The sequence below is a fragment of the Hippoglossus hippoglossus genome, chromosome 5, assembly GCF_009819705.1.
Source record: "Hippoglossus hippoglossus isolate fHipHip1 chromosome 5, fHipHip1.pri, whole genome shotgun sequence".
Classification (NCBI taxonomy): domain Eukaryota; kingdom Metazoa; phylum Chordata; class Actinopteri; order Pleuronectiformes; family Pleuronectidae; genus Hippoglossus; species Hippoglossus hippoglossus.
The window spans coordinates 25,380,307-25,403,062 of record NC_047155.1 but is presented as its reverse complement, the minus strand read 5'-3'; the positions used below and the strand labels follow the sequence as shown (position 1 = coordinate 25,403,062).

Sequence of the window (22,756 nt, the reverse complement as noted above, 5' to 3'; positions counted from 1 at the left end):
CACTATCCATACATGGAAGATGACAACATTAATTGGGGTCACAGCTCTGGGACACCCTCTACTTTCATTGTTATTCTCATTGGAGGATGATTTGCCCACAGGATGAGATAGGAAACGGCGACAAATGGGCTCATTTTCCTTCAGAGACTTTGCAGTGAAGTGGGAAAACTGGGATCATTTCATCAAATCATATCTGTGTTTACACACAATATGCAGCAATCCTCCGTTGCCAGTTGTAATAAGTACTAGTTGCCAAGTTGCGACCACCGTGTCATTAATCTGTTGTGCTCTACACTCAATTACTCCATTTCCTCCGAGGAGCCAGGAACAGACTGTGGCCTTAACTGTGGTTTCACAACATCTATAATTAGAAAAACAATTATTCCATTCCATGATAATCATGGTTACAACACGGAGTAACACACAAATCACACCCTGTGTACAGCTGCAGTGTCTTCTCCACTGTTCTCTCTCACCTTCAAAGTTCACTTGGGGCTAATGAACACAGCTCATAAGCGCTGCATGCTCCCTGATGGTTGAGGAAGATATTTCACTTGTTTATGTCCACCATATGGTTCGTGGGATTTTGCACTAGGGGCCTGGGAATGGGGTTACCTTCAAAAGAGGCCTCTACAATGACCTGTTCCATGTTTGCTAATGTGTAATCATGGGGAATCTAATATTCTAAAAGCTATTTCACTGATACTCAATGGTATCACTTTGAAGACCGTTTTGGGAACCATCACTGCCTTTTTTAAAATAATTTCTTACATAGGTAACTCAGCATGTATATGTCCTTGTCGGGAGACACTTTAAGTAGGATACATACAAGAAAGTTTATCAACAAAGAATTTTTAAAAAGCAAATATTTACAGGACAAGCAGTCTGTTTTGTTTTATAGTATAAAACAAAAACACAACAACCGAATCCAAATCTCATTTAGATGTTAATCCTGCTCCCACAAACTGACAGTAGTGTTCTGCACAGTACATTTTTGCAAACCTGCACCTGTAAAACTCCGGACACAACCCGTTACCTGCAATTATCTCCAAGTCAAATCCGATCAGTCACCTGTGATCAAACACATATGCTACATACACACTCACATCACTGGGGTTATGGCCTCCTCCTGTTTTGGTGGTTGAGTTGTGTTCCTGGAAAAGAATCTTTGAGTTGTCGAAGGACCTGAGCTCCTGCAGCTGTCAGTGTGTTTCCTCTGTGACAACGTGCCTAGCTTGTGGCCATGAAAAGGTAATACATTGTGGCACTTTTTAAATGTAGCAAAACCACCGAGAACATATTCACCACTGGCTAGTTTTGTCTTTGTGTGAACCATTTTGATATCCATACTTGTTCAGTGTCCGTCATGACAGTTTCGAACCTTAGCAGTCAAAGGTCATGTCGTATAGGGGGCCTGATTGCCACTGGCTATTTTCACACACTACTGCAATCATTTTAATTTCTGTTTTCTACCCATTGGATACCTACGATCTGATGCAGGACTCTACTGCAGTACCCAATCACTCACTGCTTCGAGGACAAAATGATATTCACCTTTTTACTAATTATCCTTAGTTAAGCAGATTATCTCTCCTATCACAACATACAGTACACTTGAATTTAGCTTGGAAACATAGCCTGTTGTCTGTTGACAGAGTCGGGTGATATAACTAACAAGCTGTTTCTGCAACAGCCATGCCACTTGATGAGGATGAAGAAATTGGTTGTCTCAGTCATTGCATCTTTGAAGACAACTGCTTCACAGAGAGCACAAATGCCAATCCTCAGATTGGTAATTAAAAGTGTGCAGTTGAAGCTGGGATGGGATGATTAAGGTAGTATAAACTCTCCAATGACAGATAAGGAAATGAAAGCTGTATCAATGATAATGAAGGTACAAGAGTAATCTAGTCACCAGTGTTGGGAAGTAACAGTGCACATGTAACAGTGTTGTGTATTTAGAATACAAAAATCAACAAATTGGATTCAAATTACGTTACAAAAGTCAGAATACAGTTAAACTTTAGAAATTAACAGATTTGAAGCAAGTACTTTCTTAAGGTTTAAATTTAGTAATTTAAAAATTTTATGAGAGTGTCAATGCATTTCCCAGAAGCACTTAAGTGCAACACCGTGTCTGCATGAGGTCCCGACACCATGAAACGGGATAATGGAGTTGGCACAAAGCCAGGACAGGGGTGCATTAATGTCATGAAAATTCAAACAATTTGTCAAGTATATTGAAGGAAACCGGACATTGTACCATAAGTGTGCAGTGAAACCTCTGCTTGCTAGGGGCTAAGTTTCTTCCTGCGTCTAAAGAGTTCTAACTAATTGACGCATCTCGAAGCAGGTCCTTTTTATGTCTGGCTGAAATTGTGGCATAACCTACTAGTTATCTTGGCTATCCCAACTAGCTAACTAGATAGCTGCCTAGAGCCAAAATGTAAATAATGACAGACTATCTAGCAACTTACATTTCCAAACCATGGCCAATAGCAATTTTGACACTATTACAGCCATTTCTCTTGGTGCTCATGCAAACAGAAAAACTGTTTTAAGTAGAGTTTTGGTTGCATGCATTCATGTCCCTTTTGAGATGAGTGTAGTTGTGTAGTAATTCAGAGAGCAGCTCAGGCAACAGTTTTCTATCCAAACTTGTCTGAGCCGAAGAGAAAACTTCGACCTGAACCTGACAGGTTTGAGTTTTTTTGAAAATCCAACCTTACCGGAGCCTCGTACAATTAACTGAGTTAGTGTTTCTCTGTCTCTGACATGCACAGGTATTGCCTGTTTTCCCTAATTGTGCAGTGTAAAAATAATCAAGTAGGCTCGCTCTGCCAATATGAACGAACCCGACCCAAATCTGAATCGCATTTCAAATATTCTGTCCGAACCCAGCCCAGGATTTGTAGTACGAATGCCGATTGAGTCTGTAAGTGTAATATATGTGGGAGAAAGGACAGCTCGTTATAAAGACTTGATCGAGACAGAAACTTTGGATACAAAGACGGCTGCTTTGGCATGGGAAAGAAATCAAGTTTGCCACACATGATGTTTTGTGTAATTTTTCCTGCGACAGTTTCATAGTGATCTGAAAATCTTTTGAAACTTCTCATAACAACATGAAAGATTGCCGTTTCTTCAGTGAAGAACTGTGTGAAGCGCTCTCTGCCCTGCTGTCTCTCTCCCTCTCACAAACACATTGACCTGTCGGTCATGGTTGGGCTGGCCATGGGCAGCACTGGGAGAAATTCCTTTAGGTCTGTGTCCCTGTGGACGGTAAAAAAAAAATCCATTATTTTTTTACCGTACCTGGCAGAACACTCTGCACTTGTCTTTCAGTTAAAGATATGCATTTGCATCCAGATGCCGCCATCCTCAGACACAGTTTTCAGATTTCAGATTGCCTTACAATCGTTACTTGTGGCATTCAGGTTAATCCTTAAATATTACCAATTTGGAACTTTTTGATTCAACGCCAAATCCTCTGCCTCCTTTCTGTCTCCTTCACACCAGAAATGAGTCGTCTTCATAGCCCAAGCTATCCTGTACATAGGGCTGATGTATGTCGATGTCAGATAATGCTGTGAACACTCAAATAGGACGTCATACTGCGTTTGAATAATGTTTAACATTACATCTTCGAAGTCAGAGCCTGCGTCGTTAATCAGTTGGTAACTGCCGTAATATGCAGTTACAATGCGAGTAAGACGTTTCTGTCGGAATACTCCACATGTCTTAATTTGATTATTTCTTCTTTCGAGTATGACCATGTTCGGGTAAAGGTTATCACAAAAAGCTGTTTACATAGCATTCTTATTCAGACTATTGGTTTAATATCAGAATATTGGTGCTACTACAACTTGATTGCTGACAAAAGTAACATGACTACGGTTAACGGCAGTAGCTGTGTCAGTGTGCTGGTACTTCTACCAAGCACCAGAAGAGACTCACTTCCTACAACAATCCCATTAAGATAGATTCAGCCATGTGGTGCAGTTAGGCTTATTGTTATATTGTTGATGGGCGAACCTTCACTGATCCATAACTAGTCTATATTAATCCATAGTGTTTGTTTACCTCCAAAGAAAATAACATGGATAAAAGATGGAAGACAGGGCAGGAAATAGAATGCAAGGAGAGCAGGAGAAGAATAGGGAGAGGAAAGAGAAACAAAAATAAAAAAATCTAGAATCACGTGTGGATGGAACTAAAAATGGCCTAATATTCAAAGATTCATGCCTTGGTTAGACCCTACTTCAAATGGTGATTTTGAAATACAACATTATTGTATAAAATAAATAAATCAAAATGTATAAATTCTTCATGAATCCTTCCATCATGTAGCATTCCCCTGACTCCCCCCACGGTCACATTGCCCCGAGGCAAACCTCTTGATCTATAGGAAACACTGCTGATTGAAGTCTGTGCCCATCTAAATGTGGCCAAACTGCACCCTAGAGAGACAAAGTGCAAAGCCCTCTGAAACATCTCGCCTACATGATCAACCTTCCTTAGGGCAAAATAACTCCTATCTTGGCTTCTTAACTCTCATTCTCAGCTTGAATGCTAAGTTGTCTGAAAAGCCACATGTAATGTTTTCAGCGTCTCAGCAAGTATCATGGCTGCTGATGCTTGGTTTGGAGAGGTGTTGGTCCGCCATCCCAGAGTACACACTGTTGTGGCTCACTGATAAAAATAGATAAAATTATGGGAAGGATATTGGTCCAAGAGATTTGTTTTCAACACACTAGTCCTCTGATGATGCCAGAACCATTGAACATGTCAACACCTTGTAGCTCCCTTCGCAAGGGACCTCAATTTTGTCGTCAAATTCTTTTCTTTTGAGAATGCATTGATGGTGAGTTCCACGGCAGAGGATGAGGTTCAGTGGTACCTGCAAGATCCATTAGAGTGTATGCAATGATCAGAGCCCTGTTCTTGAAATACAACCCCACAATGTTGAGAAAAGTGACTTTTAGTCAGGGAGGAGTTGTCCTGACTCCACAGTATAACTATATAACAGACAAACACTTTGAACAGGCTCTCTTGCAAGATTACAATCACCTTTACTGACTACAGAGAGCGACTAGAGAAGGTGGGTCATGCTCCAGATTTAGCAGCCTTAAGCACTAAAGCTTTCACAGGCGATTGCAGTATTTTATAGTAGTCACATTGTTTCATTGTATTCTGTTCTAACATGCAATGAATATTGAATGCAACACTGTACATTTATATTACAGATGCATTGACATGTCTTTTATGTTATGCCTGTTAAATGATGTCTGAAGTATTTAGAATATTTTAGGTAATGTATTCTGTTACCAATTGGAATACATTTTAAATGTGACCCCTCCAACACTGTCTGTGACAGTTAGGGTATAACATTGAAACCATCCACATGCACTGCATTTACAGCAAGCTTGAACATGTTTCAACAAACTAAAATCCTTGTTGTATTGATATGGCTCATGTGTTTGCAAGAAGGTGCTTATTTGCCTCCATCAGATCTAGAGTAAATGTATTATTCATTTAGAGTCATGTTTCGTACCGGCTGACAAATAAGTCCAATAGTCACTCTCCTTTGCCTTCTCTTTTGGTCTCTACCCACCGGGACAAATAAGTTCGGGTCAATATTGTTGATACTTGCTATGCCTATGTTGGTAGATAACTTACATAATTCTTAACTTCGCCTGCCAGTTTGTACTGGTACCACAGATTTGTTTTAGCTGGAAACCGCTGCTGGAGTCAAGGTGAACCTGAGCATCAAGACTGAACCAGTGAAGCTGAAACAATAAACTGAAGTGTTCTGTAGAGGTAACTGGCAAAGTCAAGTGATAGTTATCTGTGGAGAAGGCAGTATGGAAGACCCCTTTCACATTACATACAGTCACTTAATCCATAGTTCATACAAATATTGAAAAGTGCATTTTACCCACAAATATGAAGCTCAGCGTTAGTTAAAGGTTCAGTGTGTAGGATTTAGGTGACAGGGATCTATTGACAGAAATTTTATACAAAATAATCCTAGTATTGTTTTCACCAGTGTGTTTCATCTAAATTATACACATTATTGTTTTATTTACCTGGCTACTGGCTTGTATGGCAGCACTATGAAAGCCATGTGGGCGCTCAGTAGATCATTACCTCTGTCTTTTTAAACTACACACTTTCCCATTATAGAACATAGGACAAGGTGGAGAATATCCCTAGTATGTTCTACTGAACTAATTAATGCCTACTACCAGTTGATGTTATCGGATGTTAGTGACCACCAGTGGATCATATGGACATATCTTCAGTTGTGTACCTTAGCATCATCAGGTGTTTCAGCCTTTTAATCTCAAGACACCCTCTTCTAAGGCTGCTCCAGCACAGGCTGATCAGACCTTGGTGCATGTCCCTAGAATCTTGGGACCAGTTAGGATCTTTCCTCCTGATCCAGAGCCACTGGCCGCATGAATTCTTCAATGTGTGATGTTTGTTTATGGTCTGGCGCAGGACTTGTCCAAGGATCACCAGGTCTTTGAGCAACCTGCTGGTGGATGTTGCAATGAAACCCCTGCAGCCACAGGGGAAACTCTTGCTTTCCAGCCTTGTTTCTCAGCCTTTAATGCCATGTCTGCATACCACAGCCTTTTCCTTCAAATTACTTAAATCACTCCCTCAAAATCTTCAGGTTGAGAATAAAAGGGGACTTGTTACCAAGGAAAACAAATTGGATGCAATTATTTAGCAGTCAAAAAGATGCAGTGTGGGATACTGAATGAGTGAATACAACTTGGGGAAAAAAAACAATCTTTGAAAGAGCTGAAGAAAAGCATGACAAACAGAGACTAAATCTGTATTTCCTTTGACTTCAGGAAATGATCACAGGAATTCAGCTACTGTGATCAGCGCAAAGAAAGATAGTTCCACTGTTTAGTCGTCTTTGGTGTTGCAGCATTTGGTTTGTATCTGCTGCTATGAAAAAATGACAAAGTAAAAACATAGGCATTGGTTTCTAGTAAAACTTTTTGACGTTATTTGTGACATGTTCATACAATATGTGCACTGAAAGGCACGGCTCCTCTAATGACTGCATTAGCTAGTGTGCAACATGAATAGTTATTATAGTGGTGGCATTCATGAGGACAAGCTCAGTAAGCAGTACATACTAGTTAAAGCTCAAAATAGACATTAATCAAAATAACACCTACGGGCTGCGCCATGCCCCATAGAGGATCTAATATTGCTTGTTTGCATTCATCTTGTATTCTACCGCCCACTTGTTGTCACAGTTAGGCTGTTGTCTGGATGCTGAGTTTGATATCCGGCTCTGTCTGTAAAAGTCACTGTATGAATTGTAAAATGGGAATTGTAATAAAATCCTTTAATGAATAGAAATGAAAATATAAAAATGTTAATGTGTCTAATGAAAGTATCAATGCATATATATATATATATATATATATAGCCATTTGTGAAGTAAATTGTTGTCCCATGTCCTTTGTTCATTAAACTACTGTCCTATAGTATACAGTGTATTGTACTCAAGTTGTTGTTTTTCTTGTTGGGACTGTTCTTTAATTTGTCGCCTTTCAAGAACACAGTTCATACCTAAAAATCTTCTAAGAATAATGTCTATAGCAATTCTGATTCTGAGTAATTTACTCAATCATTTTAACTTTACAAAATAATCAACCCCTTCTGTAAATCAAACTCATGTGAAATGAAGCTTAGCTATCTCAAAACTCCACCAGCTCATTATCCCTTTTCAGCCAATCACAGCCTGGCACACTCATCTTGAGCCAATCACCTGTAATATGTCAAAGTTTAAAATGTTCTCTCTCCCTCCTGTCATTCAGCTATCAGATCAGTGCTAGGATCACGATGATTCCTTGGATACTTGGTATCAACTAGACAACCACATACTTGGTCTTCAACCGTCCGACCAGAAACCTGCATGAGACATCCCAACTTAGTGCTCCATTCTTCATCACCAACACCAGTGTCTCTGCTCCAGGGTGAAGTCTTCTTCATATCCAAAGCACCTAATTCGTAGAATTGCTTCCATGCTGTTCTACGTCCTGCTGGAGTCCAAGCAGCAAAGTGTATGCCTCATTTCATTCCTATTTACACACCCGTGTGTTTCTCTATACATCTCTACTGATTGAAATTGTTGTCTTACTATTTTATGTGTAACTCAGCCATCTCACCACAGTGCCAGGTTCAACATCTGGTTCAACATCTCAGGTTCAACATCTGTTTTTTGTCTGCAATGGCAATTGATTGAATTGGTATTCACTCCTGGGTTAATTGACGCTGCAGCACACACCATTTTGAGCATTGTAAACCAGCAGAGGCATGATACCAACATGGCTTAATGAATCTGATTATTACAGAAGACATTGCATGGGCCAGTTTAGTTCAAAACTGTGCGAATCTGCTGGTTCTCATACGATATATAAAACCCTTTTTGCACAGCCCTCCCGTACGAATAGGACGTGGTAGAGGCAACGCATGATGGGATCTAAACTCATGTTTCGCTGATCAATAATTTATAATGCACCGATCGACACAGCAGCATTCAAATCTCAGGGGATTTCCAAGGTTAATGGCATACATGCATTAATAGGCTGAAATGCTAGAGGTCGCCTGACAGTGTATAACAGATAAGAAGACATTATTGTTCGGTACTGAATGACAAGGGGAGCAGTGTGCCTACAGTGTAGTGAGGTGATGCAGGTCAAGTGAAAAGAAAAATCACTCACGAGTACAAAAAGGAGAAATTTGCTTGAAATAAGAAGCACTTCTTGAAGGTGGATTCTGAGATGATTTCTTACTGTGACAGCCCTACAGTAGGTAATCAATAATGGAAGAGTGACACACGGCGGTGAATATACTTACCAGGAATTTATGAACAGGGTAGAGAAGACATGCTGTACTATATGACAGCAGATTAGACATAGACAAATACATTCAGAATCATATGAGTGTTGCAGATGTGTTTTTAGTAGAAGTACGCAGATATATACACATATATAGGCTGCATTCACAATGCAGACCTCTGTGCTCAGCTCTGAACTGCCGCTCATATCCCACTTTTGTGGAGGTTTTCTTCATATCTATTCCAGGATGTAACCATGCAGCATCTGACACCAATATGAACTGACAGCCATGTTGAGAAGACTTGTGTGAAGACTGACAGAAACAAAAGATGTCACATTTCTGCAGCTTGTTTTGAACACATCCCCGGTTTTGGTCTGCCCTCTATTTCCTACTTGAATTGAGGCTTCTCCCCAAGTATCTGTCAAGCCTCCAATTCCACTTCCACTGTTATTTTGCTATTGTCCTTCACGAGTCACACACGACAGAGGAAATAAGCTGAACCAGGCTGCTATAGGAAAGTTAAAACAGTATTCTCAGATGAATAGTGTTAGATATCAGATCATGGTTGACACTTATATCTATATCTTGCTCGTGATCTAATAATTGTACGAATTAACATAACAGATAAATAAACACACTGAAATAGAAGAGCAGTCAGAGAAGCGCATACCTCTGCCAAGGCCCCTTTAATTCAATCAACATGAAATTCAATCAGCCCCCTGATCTGAATCCGCACAAACATTGAATGGGTTCTTCCTGGTTCTTCTTGATCCACACGGCATAATTCCACCAAGTTCTGTGGTGGAATCAGCCTGCAGTTTGGGTAATGTTACTAACTAACTAACTCTTGGTGGAGGTAAATATCTCCACAGATGCTGGATGAGTTGAAAAATACTCCATGTGGATAACAATCAGTTCTTTTTTCCCGTTTATTTTCAAAAACACAGAATTTCTGCTCTTGTGAAGCCAGTTTCCAGAGGAAAGCAACTGAAAGCTCTGATCAGCCCACTGTACCTGAGCAGCACCAGTAGCTGCATCTAGCCAATAGATATTTCCTCCAGGAGTTGATGGAGACCAAAACAGACCTAAAGGGGAATAAACTTAATTTTAATCACGTCACAAGATGCAAGTTGATTTGTGTTTGCTGGATAAAACAGTTGCTAATATGGCTACTTGCCAAAACTACTTTGTTAGCTGATGTTGTAGATCATTGCAGTGATTGAAGAAATGCAGCTTTAGAGGATTGAATATGGTTTATCCCAAATGAGTTTGTATTTTTGTAATATTTAGTTGCCATTCACATTAGCAATGCTAAAACTCAACAGGTAATTGCTGAGAAGACCACTACGTTCCTAAAATTAAATTTAAAGTGTCAAGCAGGATTTAACATTCGCATCAAATCAGGTGCGAACAGTTTTTCTGTGCAGTATGGATTATCACTGACACTTTTGCAGAACTCACTTATAATTCCTCCTCCACATGGTAAATGAATTCGTTTTTGCAAACTGTCTGAGCATCTTACTGTTTGTGTTTTGTTTTTTTACACCATCACTCTCTGCTGTTGTAATGTCACCATGTACCCTGATTTCTTTGCTGCATACAATGTTGTGAAAACTGAAAAGTGAATTTTAAATGAACCAAATGCAGGCTTTGTGGTGTTCTGGTTAAATTGAAATTTTTACTAAAAGAGAAATGACAAATAAGGAAACATCTATTTCAACCTGAAACTCAGTGGCCATGGCTTGTTATTTTCTGTGAAAAAGAAAAAAGAAATCAAGGCGCACACATGCTGCAATACCCTCACACATTAATGCCCTTCAAACAATGTTTGGGTCAATTTGACCTGCGTGCAAACTTCGAAACACAGAAACACACAGACACACACACTCACATACACACCTGCACCTACATTGTTACCATCCAAGCCATCTGGCCCTATTTCTCCCTTTTCTTTACCCTCTGTGCTGTGGGAACCTGCATGTTTAAAACCATCCTACACATTTATTATTCTCTCACACTGAACACCTCTCACCTGCACATCAGGGGAGCAAGAAAACAGACAAATAACTGCATCACAAATGGGCCCCTAGCCGGCCGCTGGAGGAGCCCCACAGTTATAGGAAAATATTCCTCTCAGTCAAGCTCATCTTTAAATTACCTTTCATACTCGTGTATTTCTACATCACTGTCAATATCAAGGCCCTCAGAGGATCATTTGCTCACCAATCACCTATTTCCTCTGACCACCAGCTGTATTTACTTTACAGCATTGATTTTATTAAAATAGGTGGATATCAATTATCCATCTCAGTTCAAATGTACAGGAATCAAACCTTCATTTCATTTAAATTTTTCATAGACAAGCATGATTTTTGCAACTGTCTTTACCCATACTTCAGCTTTATTTCAGAATCACCGGTCCATATCAGTGTAACTGGAATGGCAAACAGTCTCCTAAAATACAAGCTGCACCACATTTCATGCACTCACTCACTCATTTGTTTTTCATCAAGTTCCATGAATTATTACCTGGGAAAATGGTTAAAATGTCTCACAATGTTAAAGAAATGTAAAAAAAAATATTTGATCTGACATAATGATGACATGTCTATTGTTTAACTGAGCTAGCAGACATTTTAAATATCAAATCTTATCAATATTGTTTAAAATAAAGATAATACTTGTTAGCAGTCTTTTTAATGGGATAAGGTCAAAGGTCAATTTGATCCAAACAGTACCAACGGGTCCAATAGGCAACACAATGCAAGGGTTAACTTTCATGTTAAGGCAACAACATAGTCTCTACAAGTCCTTCTTTGTTACCACACTGACGTTATAAGAGTATTACACTGTGCTATAGGCCCTATAACTTGAGATAGGCTTAAGAAAAGCAGGGTTGCCAGATGTGTATGACAAAACCAGCACAATGACCAATCAAAGTCAAGGCAAAAAGTAGCGCGATGACTGAGTTGTGATTGAGAGGCAGATGCTGGCTGATGGAGTGCCTAACTGCAAGTGTGTCTGTGTGTGTGTGTGTGTGTGTGTGTGTGTGTGTGTGTGTGTGTGTGTGTGTGTGTGTGCGTGCGTGTGTGTACGGGGGTTGCACATATTAGTTTGGTGAGATTAAAAGGAATAAATTTAAAATTGAGATGTTGTTTTCACGAAAGTGCAAAATGGGTCCATCTAACCCGCGGACAATAACACTTCACCAGTAGCCTAACTCCACGGTAAAACCACAGACCTGGCAACCCTGAATCAAAGTGATGAGTGCAGTCTTTGTCAGTCAGAGGCTTGAGCAGCGGTCTTCCACTCACAGCCGTCTCCCTGTGAACCTGGGAGGAGAGCTCTGCGGGCTGCCTGTCAGCTGTCCCATGGTGCTTGGAGAAGGCTCATGGTCTTTTTAATTCCCAGCCAATCTTCTGTCCATCACACCACTTTATCCCTACTTCAGAGCTCAGCTCAGGTCCACACACTGTCACTTTCCTGACATATCTCGCAGCCTACACCTCAACAATACCAGAAAATATTGTCAGCTCCTTCACACCCCCAACTCACTTTCAATATGAACAACAAATCATATTTTCAAACTGGATGTAGGAGCGGAGCTGCCCACCTTACCTCCCAGCAACAACTCTTAGCAGCGTGTGTGTGTGTCTGTGTGTGTGTGTGTGAGATGGGGATGGACCCACATGTAGGATAAAATAAGAGTCCTGGGTTTAAGCTCATGACAGATCAGCCCGTGCTTATTAGGTGACCCCAGCAGTTTTTTTCATGAGGCGTCACATGTTGGTCATAATGAGCGAAGGTGGATTCTCAGCAGCACAACACGAGGAGCCTGGCAAAGGTGGAGATGCCACTCCTCAAGCGCAAAGATTTCCATGAATAAAGGATTTGCTGCAAGCTGTGAGTCAAGCTCTGGTTCTCGCGGTTGCTTTACATATTTAAGGCCGAATTTTGCAGCGGCAGAATGGGCAGCTTAACGTCAAAGGAGATTGTGCAGCAGTTCTGCAAAGTGGGAATGAGTCTTGGAGGAGTACATTGACGTAAGTTGCTGAAATTCTCAACATACTGCGCCTTATCGTGTCTCCAGTTTGAATGATGTGTCAGACGAGGGAGGCTGAACATGCATATTAGGCTGTTAAATGCTATCTTTGTCCCAAACGAACATCTGTACGTCTTTACTTGAAACATGGCATGGATTTCAGTTGGTACATTTCTCCTGCATGTCGGACTGTTACTGTGAATCAGTTTGTTTATGACACAGAGATTGTGAGGTGAGATCAGGAAGCTTCTGGTGAGCTCTGCGGAAATTCACACTGCTGATGATGTTATCTGCCCAGACAAACGACTAAGGGATAAACTCCATAATCCATCGTACATTTAATTGGCTCAACACGGATCTGAGCTGCTGATACCAACTGTACGTGTGTATTTACATAACGTGATTAAAGATTGTGCAACCAGGTGATATTACTCGAGTGAAAGTCTCTGAAAATACCTTTTGGTGAGATGGAGGGTTTCTTGTCATGAATACGAATGTTTCTCTGAGACGTTTGATTTAACCCTTAATTGGTTGCCTTTAAATAACATGCACAAAATCACACGCATATTACCTCAGCTCATCAACTCAGTCACTAGTGTAAAATATGCATACGACACAACCATAATCAGAATCAACCAATAGCAACAAAGATCAATACCATGAGCAGTTTGGCCATACAGTCAGCTCAACACATCCAAAACACAAGAAACCATTATCACATTAAGAAGCAGCCCCTCACCCAAAACCCCCATTTCTGGTAAAACTATCATCATCAACAGTCAAATGGAACACCATCAAAGGCCACATTACCAAAAAAGCAGGTCAAAGACTAAAATAAATTAAAAGTCAAACAAATTCTCTTCCTCCACTTCTACCATCATTGAAAACACACTCACCTCAACCATAATAGTTTGGTTTGGCAGCCTCAACAGCCAATCACATACAAAAAGTACAATGGGCGTCCCCTCCCATCTGATGATGCACTATCACAAGCGCACAAATATAATCTGACCCCACCCATCCTCCTCGCCATCTGATTCAACTGTTACCCTCTAGTAGGCGCTGCGGATCGTTATCCACTAAATCATCCCACTTGAAAAAAATATATGTTCACCACAGACAGAAGGACCCTTGACTCTGCCACAATCATAATGTACATGCACTTTACTGCATTTGATATTGTTACATTATTCCGTTGCATGCCATTTACCTGACACTTTTATCCAAAGCGACTTCAAATTAGTGCTTTCAACATCTATGAGGGGCCATTCAGGGTTCAGCATCTTGCCCAAGGACACCCCGGCATGGGCTGGGATTCAAGCTGCCCACCATATGGTTAGAGGACGACCACTCTCCCCCTCAGCCACAGCCGCCCATTGTCCTGTCCATATATTGTCTGGTGTCATGGAGTCATGTCACTGCTGTCTATGTCAATGACTTCATTATTTTTTATGTTGATATGAGCTGTTCAATACTATACCGAAAACAATTCACAGTAACTCAGTTGTGTTGTCATAAGCGATTATTCCGAGTCTTCCACACACCAAATGCTGTTCATAAAAGAGAAATGTGCACTGAAAATCACACACACGCGTATGCACAGTGAGGTTTTGAATTTAAATACAAAATATAAAACTGTTTTGAACTGCTTTGAACGTTTTTAGATTTTTGTAATACTTGGTTGTCAGTAAATTCATGATCATGTGCTTTACATTAAATAACAGTTTTTGAAGGGAGTGGTCTTTAAGATCATAGGTGGGGCCAGGACCTCATGCTCAGAGGAAGTGAGCACACAACACACTGCTGCGTATTACAAAGCAGGACCCAAATGCAGGTGCAGAAGCAAAGGTTGGTGAAAGTGAATTTCACAAAGAAACCCAAAAGAATGATAAATTGTACAGTCTCTGTTGACAGGTGAAAGCACACAGGAGACACAAGACTGAACAGAAACACGTGGTTAATGCATGAGGGTGAACAGGTGACCTGACAGAGGAGAATACTTATATACACGAGGGGCCAGGAGAACAGAACTCAGGTGTGACACATCAGAGCAGATGCAGATAAGCACAAGAGCAGGGAAATCAGACAAAGACAGGAAGTCAAGCAGGAGAGACACATGCGAGGAAAGACCTTTCAAAATAAAACAGGAAACAAAGACCTCGGAGTGCAACACAGCACGCCCACAACACAAATCCAAAGTCTTTCTTAAATGTCCAAACACAAAGTTGAACAAAGGACTGAATCATGACAAACACAATGTGATGTATAAACACACTACTCATTGCATTTTGTTTTAGTAGTGAGTGGAAAAAATAAATAACGCAAAACCTTTGATTAAACTGCAAACAAAGTCAGAAATGGGTTTCATGTCATTCTATCCTGTTGCCTCTACGTGGCCGCAGGGATTTAATGAAGAAGAAGATTTTCATAAAGCAGCTGTGGACAACACTTTCAGAATGAATCATATTAACCTACTTTATTTATCAATGAAGGATACATTACCCCTTTACCAAATTAAACCATTTATTTTGAAGGGGATTCAAAAACAACAGTTGTATTTGATTAAAGAACATACATATATTTTCTGTATTGTTCGCACATAGCAGCCAACAACTATTTTCTCCTGCACATCATGATACAGTGGAATAATGGTGTCAACAGAGAATGAAGTCACACTTCCTCTGTGTGTTGTAATCTCTCTGTTCTTTGTGTTGGAAGCTGGTCTAGACCCATTTATGTTAGTGGATGTGAATCCCTCCCTGACACCTTTGGCCATATTTAAACAAATAATGCAGTGCCCTCTCTAAACATACCTGTTTGAATGTGCTGTTTGTTTGGCCTGTGATTTCTGACCTGCAGTAACTGAGCAACACCGAGTAACAGCCAGCTGAATGACTCAGTACGAAGAGCCCTGAACTGGAGAATCAGCTGCTGTCGTTTTTGTTGTGAACACACTGTTGTTGCAATTGACAACAACACTTATGTCAATGAGTCCGACCCGCTGCTGTTACAGAGCCCTGGTTGCTTTTTAATTAAAATTTGTATTGATATTGAACCTATCGTATGTCCAAAGGGCTCCAATTCAACTCTGCACATCCTTGAACCTTTAACATCACATGTGACAAGTTTGAAGCCAATAAGATGAGATATTTGAGCCACATACAGACAGAGATTAATGGAATTAGTAGAATGTAAAAGAGTACTTCCAGGGAGACTGTCACGGGGTGAGCCCTGCCCTTTAAAGTAAGATGCACATATACACACGACAAAGACACTTTGATTGAACCGGCTCCGAGGAATCTGTATTAGTTTAACGATTTGTTTGTTAATGTCAGGAGACCTGCCGACAAAGTAAGATATATATACAGGTCATAGAATGCATGGAATGTATTTTGGCATTGACATTATTCATTTTATTTATTTTTAAAGTGTTTAACAAAGACAATGAATTGTTTGTCACCTGTTTCCTCTCTGCTGGACATGTGCTCTGCTGTCTGGCCCAAGAACTGCAGAAACTGTGCTGGAGGGTACCATTGGCTTATGAACAGGGGTTCCTGGGGGAAGGCATCAAGTATTGAAGAGTTGGAGGGGTGTGTCATAAGAAAAAATGCTGTTTAATTGTTTTTGAGAACTAATATGCACCTAAAAGTGTGTTTGGTATGCTTTGCTATACAGTAGAGAAAGTTACGATGCTTTGTGCACCAAGTGTAATCTCCCTTTTAGAAAATGGATTATCAAATATTAATCCCTGTTTCTTGGTCGGACCCAGCCGGTATAATGGAGGAGGCTGGAGGTCCTGAGAGGGAGGTGAGATCTTACCTGGAAACAGTTCAAGACAGTGGAAATTGCGAGGGCACATAGTGCTGCACAGGGAATGAAGTTGCAACAGTAAAAATAAATACACTTGGACTGCAGAACCATAACCGCTTGGGCCAACCTCACAGGGACACAGGATGGTTGCTCCTTTTCCGCAGTGTGTACACCTGAACACAGCACAGCATATTGTAACGACACTATGCTAACTTCGGTGCAGGATGAGAGAGCTGTTTGCTCTCCTGTACACAGGGTAACTTTATTCAGTTATGCTTCTGGTCGTGCGTTAAGGGTTCACGTTCGCTGAACTTTGCAACACCCATAGACTGTATGAGCAAATTGTTTCTGAGAACTCAAAGGGAGGCCAGATGTGTCAGAAAAAAGCATCTAGTGGTGGTGAATATTATATATATATAACCTTATAACACATAAAACATGTAACATTCTGCCTTCAGGGCTTATTTTGTGCTTATTTGCTGGAATACTTTAGTTTGCTCTTGTTGATAAAACAGAGCTTGAGAAACTGATGCTCAGGTTGAGCCATAACCTGCACGTCTGTAACTTAGAAACAAGTGAAAGCAACATTGCATGGGACGGGTTTGATGAAGCTCCACTTTCCCCTCCCTCTCTCTCTTTCTATCTCGCTGTCTCTCGCTCGCTCACACCTACACACATGCACACACACCAGGGGGGTGCAGGTCCTCATAAATCCATCACACGTCTTTCTGCACCCAGACTATAATTTATAATGCGTTAGGTCGGGACTAAAAAAGACAGTATAGACTTACACATATGAGAGAGAACATAAGTTCACAGGATCGACGTGTGTGTGCTGTGATGCACTACAACCTACGTTTATGAGAGAAAAACGGAATCAGTCATACACATAGCTTCATAAATTGAATGAAATTAACATATAGGCATATTTTTGTCTTTGAACATATACACAGAATCAGTTACAGTTTTATGTATCTGGCCCCTGGTGTTTCTCTTTGTTCAGAGTCCGACTGATTCATTTCTCACAGACTGGATCAGACTGGATGTGTGTGTCCAGACGTCACCAACCTGTCGGCTTGGCCAAAATAAGGACTATGGTGATTTTTGTCCTAGTTTGATGCTCTAGTCCACGTCTCATTCTTTCTCTTGCTTTCCATTAAAAGTACAACTACAAAAAGTATTGCAGTTCTACTCAGTTTTTTTTGTGTCAATATCTAAGACAACACACAGATGGAACTTTGTTAGTGAATCAATGAATCAGGCATTCTGAGTTAAGATTCGATGGGAGCTGCCACCAATCTCACACATTTTGTTGTTGCAGAAAAGAGCTGTGGTGAGTAACTGCAAAGTAGTTATTTAACAGTGTTTACTCACTTTAAAGAAAATCAAATCCTCGTGTTGTCTCTTAACTTCCTGATTACTCCTGATGTCTGAATGTGTTGCACTGTCTAGTTGGTAAATTAGCCTCCGGACCAACATTGAGAAATGTGGCCGTGTAAACCAATCATGACAGAAAAACACACACTCAAGATTCAGATATTCTAAACAGCAAGTCTCTTCTTCAAGTGGATGGTCTTCTCCCTTGTAACATCTCTGCTTTAGTCCAATCTAATGTGGGGCAGTGAAATAACCCATATAAGTTCTGAAAAGTTTGTGTTTTAACTTTATTTAATGTTGTGAGAAATGGATCTAAGAGTTCATCAATCAGCAGCATGAACCGTGTGTTTGTTTTTAGGTCAGCCGTTTTTAACCATTAGTGTGACTGCTTCTAATTTATTTTTTGTCTGTTGTATAAACTCTGTATTTCCTCATATCCCAGAAGAGAGAAACTGTCTTACATGTATGAAGTTTGTTGTAAAAGAACATAAATCATGTCTTTGCTAAAACAACCACTGGAAACTAATCTCTTGCTAATTTTACCTCAGTCCTCAGGGAATATCTCTCGCCACCTTTTTTTTTATTGCTGCTACAACCTGTTCAGACGACTATCACCATATTTCCTGTGATTCACCATCGCACACTCCAGAGAGCAGCGGAAATCTCCCGGGACCAGTTTCAATACTGACACTACCACCAATAAAGAAGAAGGAATAATGATAATTAAATGAATAAAAAACGATTAAAGGGTTTCAATATGAAGATTTTATTAAGTCCTCGTCATCTCACAGAGATATCATATTAATACAATGGTATTACAGTACTGAAGTAACAAGTTGCAGATTCAGATAAAGAAAGCATGTTAATATTAAATGAGAACTTTCATAGATACACATTTCCGACATCATAATTAGATATTGCAACAGGAAATAAAAACATTAATTAGGCGAACGCAGAGGGTGAAAGGAACGGCACAAAATAAACTCTTCAATGAAATAATTAAGGATGTTTGGACTGATATAGATTTCACATAGGCTGTAGCTTTACAGTAGAACAATAGATGTACATAGAAAAATATACAGTCAATATATTCTTAGCACTTAAGTCATTCAAATAAAGAATAAAGCTCACGGCTACATATGAGGGACAAACAGTGCTGCTCTCTGGAGCAGATCATTTCAACACCAGCATCTCTTCATTTCACTTGTCTGCGCAATAAAAATTAATTAATTTATGACAGTTGTGTTAATATGTCTTGATCGATATTAATAATAACTTTGACGTGGCACGTGTTGAAATGACACATCCGGAGTGGAGTGAAAAATCCAACCATCTGAAATAAAAGTGATGCAAAGCAAACAGATCTGAAACATTAACACAAGCTTTTCTTTACATTTCATAACGGCAACATCACTATAACCTTTCTGCTATAGATTTAACCACTTGTGACATCGTGTGAAGGCGACAAGTTACTAAAATCCTACGAAATATATTCATCTACATTGTATGTTCATCTGTTCTGCACAAGGGAAATGGTCTTGGAGGTGTAATAATGTACTGATGCAGATATTCTTCATCATATTAAACAACACAAAGTGATTTTCTGTAAAAAAAAAAAGCCATTGGTTTACTGTGGTATCCTGTCATGTACTTAAGAAAACCTATGCTAAATTGCAATATATGAAGGCTGTTATTCTGAAAGGTCCATATCATGTCGGAAAGTAGCGAAGACAAATGCTATTTGTACTGTATTGGATTAATTATACATGTGCAGCTAGTTTCAGTATTGTGGTGAGCATTTACTTAGATGCTTATGCTTGCTGTTAACAAAAAGCACACAGAATGCACAGAACACCTCCTACTCATTTGTCAATGTTGGATGTACACTAATGGTAATAATGGCTGAATTTATTCAGTTTGACCTCTTGTCACTACAATCACTTTGTGCTTCCCTCGCAGAAATATCATAAAACATAATTTTACAAACAAAATAATTACAGTTAATAACATTTTACATTCAATGTGTTATAAATTTGCCCTTCAGTATAATTGAGACAGGTTGACAAGAGGTTCGAAGAATATACACACAACAAGGCAAAGCGGCTTTGTTAAACACTTAAAGATCAGCCAGAGTGCTCTTGCATAAAATCAACAGGGAAAACATTGGTGATTATTCTAACTGTGTGGACGACTGACAGCCTGGTGTTAAAGTGTTAACCCTGAAGATTGTCTGTTTTGATGGATTTACTGATCAGATATAGAAAACTGATAAAACACAACATTATCACCAATTAACTGTTCAATTGGTTTTTAATGCTGTGGTTGTTTTTATCTTGGGATTAAACCATTGTAAGTTGCTAGTCGGTTTGACAAACGTGCACAGGTAAGTGGGTGTATGCATTATTTATGAATACTTGTACAACCTCTATGTACAATGCATCTGGAAATATATTGGCTTTACTACATAAGAAAATCAATGTTGTATCTTGAAGCTAGAGCCAGCAGTCGATTGGTCATTTCATCTTCTAGGGTCATTTGAATCAGCTTACAATACATTAAAAATATCAAGGATCAACACTTTAATTCCAAATGAACAGAACTAAGAACTCTTACCTCTTGGTCTATAACATTCATGGGAGTCACATCAAGCCAAGAAATAACCTGGAGGTTGAGGCAGAAAAGGTGGAAACAGACATGAAACCGGGACATGAACCTGTGCTCATGTTCATTTCACAAGGAAAGATAAGAAATGCATCTTTCCATGTTTATCAAATGCATCCTGGAGGATGGCAGTGGTCCTGAAAATAGCCAGATGAGAATGTGTTGTAACTGTACTGTTGCCCACGAGTAACAGTCCAACCACGGATTAGTGGGCATTTGACAACCTGTCAGAACGATTCCCATCATTCAGTTTGGGTTGAGGAACTCTCCATTCCACAAACCTGACATGTTGAAGAAGAAAATCAAAGACCGTAGTCACTCTAATGTCCAGCGCTAAATATGAAGGCATCAGAAGCTACAAAACAAACATGGAAAATATAAACATCATGAAACAGCAGGTCTTCATTGAAACTGGGCACACACATCCCTTTGAGTTAAGACCTGCGAAGAAAAGACAAATATGAATATTAGCAGTCATAAACACTTTGTTTACCATTTTTGTGATAAACAAAAAAATCTTAATTATAGCTTTAAAGGAGGATAAACTGGATAAAATAAAAAAAAGTCTGGTTCATCATAGCTGATTAAAAGAAGGTCGTACTCTGTGGTGCCCCCTTAAGTCAAATCTTCCTTTAAGATTTGATGTTGTTTTGTTTTAATGGCTGATGTAACTGTCCTCTAAATGTATTTATATTTTTATAATAATATATATGTAATTATTATCATTATATAGTTATTTTAAAATGATTTAATCAATTTCTTTGTACGCACAATACATTTCGTAGCTTCAGATGTGCTGACAGGGATGAATGTTTCAACACTGAATACAACTAAACTGTCTGTTTCCTAACTGCCTTAAGTCTGTCTGCTAAACCGGAATAACTACATTCTTATTCCAGCTGCACACCAGCCTGATCTTCTTCTTCTCATCTCTTTCTCAGGGAGAAAGCATTTAAACGTGTTTCCCAAAAATCTTGAACTCATTTCTGAGACACCCTGCTCGCTGACAGACTGAGACACATCTTTCTATTAAAACAACGTTTTCTACCCTCATCCTGCTCAGTGCAGTCTCATTATATGTGAATTGTGAAGGTTTTGTTCAAGCTACAGTAATGGTACTACTGATAAACAGCATCAGTCTCACTGGGGATTAGTCACACACAGTGCTCCCATCCCACTGCTGCTCTGCTCAATCCCAGCTCTGATCATCTGCATGCTGCCGAGTGCTGGAAACCTACTGGACATCTTTGGTATGCGGATGGGGCCACTGCTGGTGCCGTCACCCCCTTTGGTCAGAGCTTTGATCTCAATGAGGTAGTCCTCTCCGGAAGGGATCTGCAGCTCCACACTGGTCTTATTGGTTTCCAGCACAGTGGTCCTGCCCTGCCAGTCCTGACGATACACAACCTGGAGGCGGACAAAAACGAATCTGAGGGTGAACACCTCGTTTCTCAGTCAGCAGTGAAACCTTTATGACTGTTCAGCAGAGGAATGTACGACTTCATTCAATATATTAATTCCCCCGTGTGAATAAAATCTAAATCCTGAAGGCAGGGAAAATGTGTGCAGTCAAAATTTGGTTATATCTCTCTGGAGATTTCAAAATGTCTTGTGCGGCGCTGGTTTTGCCTGGTGACTCGGCCTGGAGGAACACAGGCATTTCAAAACAACAATTCGGACATTTCTATTATTTTTTTACCCATTTAGCCATGTTATTTTATATTTATCAAAATGTAGAAACATGTTTTATTGTGCTGTTCAAAAGAAACTCACAGGAAATGGAGCTACGCTTCATATTTCATTTTAAAAAGTGTTAAAAAATATTTCGCTATTACTATCTCCATGCAAAACACACGCTCCCTTACAACAAGAGCTCGACAAAAGACTTCAATCATTAAATCAGGTCATTAAATGAGCAGAGCTTCATATCTACGGAGAACAGACACACACACACACACACACACACACACACACACAAACACATTTGTACAT

General features: G+C 39.8%; 1 protein-coding gene across 3 annotated transcripts in view; it reads right to left on the bottom strand.

Annotated features, from left to right (window-relative positions):
- Positions 1-20,284: 20,284 nt before the first annotated feature.
- The window catches only part of LOC117761757 (contactin-4), a 106,269-nt gene continuing 103,797 nt past the window's right edge, over positions 20,285-22,756 (bottom strand). For all 3 annotated transcript variants that reach the window (XM_034585952.1, XM_034585955.1, XM_034585954.1), the window contains 2 exons: positions 22,003-22,171; positions 20,285-21,205 (listed from right to left, as the gene is read on the bottom strand). In XM_034585952.1, the coding sequence (XP_034441843.1) occupies positions 21,120-21,205; positions 22,003-22,171 (255 nt within the window). In that variant the 3' untranslated portion in view covers positions 20,285-21,119. The remainder of the gene's footprint in view (positions 21,206-22,002; positions 22,172-22,756) is intronic.